Raw genomic sequence first — 5,047 nt, forward strand, 5'->3', positions numbered from 1 at the left:
AATCCCCCAGCACCACATGCCAGCCAGCCCCGCCCCCTGGTGGGCTGAACTGGCCACACACACACACACACACACACACAAATAAGATTAAAAAAAAAATAGTAAGAGTGGAGGGAGGGACTTACATAATATTTTAGTTCAAGAGATTTTGTTATTTAAGAACACATCCCAAACTCTGATGTGTATCTGTAATCCCAGCTACTAGGGAGGCTAAAGCAGGAACATCAGCAGCCATGGCACCTTAGTGAGTTACCTTGTCTCATAATTTTAAAAAGCTGAGTTACAGCTCAGTGGTAGAGTGCTTGCATAGCATGCATAAAAATGCTGGGTTTGAGCCCCAGAACAGGGCGATGGGGGTGGGGGAGGGGATGGGGGTGGTCTTATGTCTCATCAACAGGAATCAACTTCCTGGAGGACAATTTAACAATTTCTATCTAAATTACAAACGTTTATAACTTATACTCAGGAACTTCCCAAGGATTCTGAAGATTAACTCACATGATTGCAAAATGAGATTGCTCATCATGTATGGTAGCTATGCACCATGCTACTGATAATATGCTACATATAAATATATTATACTAGCACTGTTCTAAATTCTTTACAAGTATTAACCTATTTGTCATAAAACCTGCATGAAGTACTGCTATCTCCATTTTATAGCTGAGGAAATGGAAGCACAAAGAGGTTAAAATCATCGCTCAAGTAGACAATTAGTAAATGACAAAAACTGGGAGTATAGCACAGGTTTTCTGGTTTTGGGGTAAGGTAGCTTCATTATCACACTACTGTACACATGTGTCTTTCTTTTTCTATTTATATGTGTGTAATTTTTTGTTTAAAACAGTGTTTGTAATAGGAATAAGACTGGAAATGATGTCTAAGACATTTCATAAATTGATCTATTTATATATTGAAAAATCCCTGAGCAATAAACAGTGTTAACTGTAGCTTACTGGGTCAGAGCCTTGTCTCTGGCAGTGGCTAGCATGTTCATTGTGGGCTAGTTTACTTCCCTGTGCTTCACGCTTTCTCATCGGTGAAATGTGAATCGCAGTGATGATGGGGACCCCTTTCAAAATGACCTACTCAAGTCCTTCCAGTAATGCCTGGTACTCAGTAAATACACAACTAAGTTCCAGTTTACACAGTTATAATGTAAAATTCTAGGGCTGAGACGCTCAAGGGTAGCACACTCACCCAGATGCACTCAATTTCCTGCACCACAGGGGGGAAAAAAGAAAAAGAAGGAAAGGGAGCAAGAGGAGAGGAAAACTAGTCTGTTTTAGAGTCTTTCCAACACACTGCATTCTGTGCTGGTCCCAGTACATTTTTATCATGTTAACAGAAGTGCTAGTGCCAACTCCTAAAAGCCATTTTTCTTTGTTAAGTTTTTCTCCTGTCTATTCTGAGATGAACTTTTCTTTTCTGGTGGCACTGGGAATTAAATCCAGGGCTTTGTGCATGCTAGGTAAGGGCTACCACTAAGCTATATCCCCAGCCCTGTGAGATAAACTTTAGAATACTTTTCAATCCCACATATCGCTAACTCATTCACTTGAATTGTACTATATTCATAAAACTGAAAAATGGATGTCATATCTTAGTAAGTCTTTCCATCTTTGGTGCATGGAATGTCTATCTCATAAGTATAAGTTATCTTTTATCAACTCCTATATGGGTCTTAGTATTTTTAATGATCTAGGGATTGACCCTGAGCTCTGCTTGGTAGACAAGCACTGTACCCCAGAGCCATACCCCTATCTCGGGCCGGGGAGATGGCTCAGTAGAATAAGCGCTTCCCTGGCAAGCACGAGGCCTGAGTTCAATCCCCGGTTCCCCCCCAAAAAAAAATCATACCCCTATCTCTTTGTACTTCATGTTAGAACAGCATCTCACTAAGTCACCTAGGCTGGCCTTAAGCTTGTCATTATGCCTCAGCCTTCAAACCATGCTCAATTTCTTATTACTTGTTAAAATCATTTTTTTTTTTTTTAATTTTATTTATGTGTGTGTGTCCAGCTCAGCCCACCAGGGGGTGGGGGCTGGCTGGCATGTGGTGCTGGGGGATTGAACCGCGGTCCCTGTGCTTTGCCAAGCCTGCTTCTAAGTAGGTGCTTTAGACCACTGAGCCATCTCACCAGCCGCTAAAATCACTTTTGTTGATAATGAGAATTATATCTTTTCCCTTAATTTTCAGATTTTTGCTGATATTAAAAAACAAGTGGGGCTAGGTGGTGATATACATCTGTAATCGCAGCACTTGGAAGCTGAAGCAGGAGGCTGAGTTTGAAGACAGCCTGGGCTACACTGTGAATTTAGAGCCAGCCTGGATTCACTATAGTGAGACCCTGATCAAAAAAACAAAAACCATCCATTGGGATTTTATACTTTATATATAGTCAACATATAGTTGATGTAGTTAATATGCTAAATAAGGCTCTAATTCTCAAAACTGTTTTTTGAGTTTTCTAGCATAAAATCAGTTATGTAATTTCATATGAAGTTTATAAATAGCATATACTAAATGCATCATGAATCCAAAAGTAACGGGATAGTTAGCAAATTAATGCTATTTGCCTGGTGAAAACTAGTGTTTATTTTCTATATTGCTAGACATCCACATCCAAATAAAATACTAATTTTTACAGCATTTTTAAAACTAATGACATAATGTTAATTTTCTTTTTAAAAAGAGCTAAATTCGCCAATAGTTTAAAGACAGTGATATTTGGAGGATCAGTCATGATCATAAGCAATTTTTGAAAATCCATTTTGAAATCATTCATTATTCAAAAGATAGCTGGAAAATCACTATTTTGAATATACATTAAGCACATACGGTTTCTACTGCAGACATGATACACAGCCCACAGTGCCCAGAGCTGAGCCACTGGTTGAGAGAAGTTGTCAAGGAGTGGGAAAAATGCCTTGAAGGACCTAAAACAGTAAAAAGAGGTTAATTCAAAATTCAAGAACAGAAAAAGAACTTTCAAAATTTTCCCCACCAGGTCAGTTCCTCACCAAGACAGAAGAATTATGCAGCTAATAGTAGGAGCTACTGTGTAATTAACTACATTCCATGTCAGACACTCTATACCCCCAGTATTTCATTTCATCCTCAATCTTGCACTCTCACTTCATTTTACAAATGAGGAAAACTAGTGTCATAGTTTCTCTAGAAATGATCTCCTCCTCCTCCTTTTCTCCTCCTTGTCCTTCTTCTTTTCTCCTTCTTTTTATTTGGTACAGGGTCTCACTATGTAGCTCAGACTTGTAATGATCCTCCTGTTTTGGTCTCAGTGGCTGGTTCATTGGGCCCAGGGGCGGGGCTGGCACAGCATGTGGTACTGGGGATTGAACCCTGGTCCTTGTGCTTGCCTAAGCAGGTACTCAGTCCACTGGGCTATCTCTCTCTGGCCCTGTTCTTAGATATCTTTTTTTTTTTTTTTTTTTGGTACTGGGATCAAACTTGGAACTTTGTGCTTGCCAGGCAGGTGCTTATGTTGGCTGAGCCTTCACCTCTAGAAATGATTTTCATAATAACACAAAACACAGGATTGGAATACGAGGCTAAATGATACCTAATACTTGATCACTGAATCAAGTACATCAAGGATAAACTTTTAAAGAAAAGCACTACATCATAATAAAGTTACCTGTAAGTCACCAATGCCGACATCTTACATCGTGAACTCGGCCACTTCTGGATGGTTGCATGCTATATTCCAAGACAGAAAAGAGAAGAAAACAAGATTTCAGTATTATATTCCACTATGTTAAAAAAAAGTTTATTGTAGACTACTTCATGTCACTTACAATCACACACATCTGAAATATAACTCTTCAAAATGGAATGATTAAACAAATTTAAAAACATCTTCTTGCCAATTATCCATTCTATACATAGAATGTATGAACAAAGTAAAGTAGGAGGGGCTGGTGAGATAGCTCAGTGGTCTAAAATGTCTGCAGCTTGATCCCCAGCACCACATGCTGAGGCAACCCCAACCCTAGGGCAGGCTGAGCTGCCACAAAAAAAAAAAAAAAGGAAAATGCAACAAGCAGCTTTTATACATTTATCTGTACTCCTTCCTTATATCCCATTAATAGAATACTGTAACAAAATTATTGAAAGCAGACACATAGAAAACAAAGAACAAAGAATTTTTAGAAGACCTAAAAATTAAAAATTTGGCACAAGAGATAACTTTTCAACTGAACACAAAGTTAGTTAAGAGTATTAAAGGATCAAAAGCTTCTTCCTTCCTCTCCAATCCATAATGAAAATTTCTGGGACTAGGCAATCCCATGAACACTTGCGAGTGGGAACACCATGCTAAAAATCTACCTGCCAAATATTGAGTCTCTTCTGTCCCCAGAAATCATCTCTCAATATATTCTTTTTTTTTGGAACCAGGGTTTTGAACTCAGGCCCTTGTGCTTGTCAGGCAAGCGCTTATTCTACCAAGCCATTTCCCCGGCCCCTCAATATATTCTTTAAATCTAAAATGTTCTCCTCAAAGTCTCACACATTCACTGGTAGGGCTTTTGAAAGGTGATGATTATGAGTGTTCAATTCTCATTGGTACAGTAATCCCTTGGCAAGTTGGTGGGGCCTGGATGAGAGGAAGTGAGTCATCTAAGCTGGAAGGGAGTACTTTTGTCCTGACTTCTGCCTTGCCTAATTTCCCCTGCTATGGGCCAAGGAGCTTTCCTCTGTCATCCCTTTCCACCATGCTGTTTCTGCATGGAGCAGCCAACCAAGGACTGAATCCATGAGCCAAATAACCCCCTATTAAATTGCAGGTGACAGGGCCAGCCAGATAGCTCAGTGGACTAAAGCGCTTACTTAGGCAGAGTGCAGCAGCTGGGGTTCTATCCCCAGCGTGCTGTGCCAGCCTCGCCCCCAGGACACACTGAGACAGTGATTGAGACTGGGCATGATGGCACGCACCTATAATCCCAGTGCTTGGGAGGCTGAAAACAGGAGAATCACTACAAGTCTAATCTACATAGTAAGACCCTGTAGACCCTATACTAAAAA

At 39.9% G+C, this 5,047-nt stretch overlaps 1 protein-coding gene across 4 annotated transcripts in view; it reads right to left on the reverse strand.

Moving 5' to 3' along the window:
- The window catches only part of Zyg11a (zyg-11 family member A, cell cycle regulator), a 58,843-nt gene that overhangs the window by 3,217 nt on the left and 50,579 nt on the right, over positions 1–5,047 (reverse strand). For all 4 annotated transcript variants that reach the window (XM_023724166.1, XM_023724165.1, XM_004639108.2 and 1 more), the window contains 2 exons: positions 3,660–3,721; positions 2,843–2,940 (listed from right to left, as the gene is read on the reverse strand). In XM_023724166.1, the coding sequence (XP_023579934.1) occupies positions 2,843–2,940; positions 3,660–3,721 (160 nt within the window). The remainder of the gene's footprint in view (positions 1–2,842; positions 2,941–3,659; positions 3,722–5,047) is intronic.

The sequence above is a fragment of the Octodon degus genome, unplaced genomic scaffold (genome assembly GCF_000260255.1).
Source record: "Octodon degus isolate 3935 unplaced genomic scaffold, OctDeg1.0 scaffold00107, whole genome shotgun sequence".
Classification (NCBI taxonomy): domain Eukaryota; kingdom Metazoa; phylum Chordata; class Mammalia; order Rodentia; family Octodontidae; genus Octodon; species Octodon degus.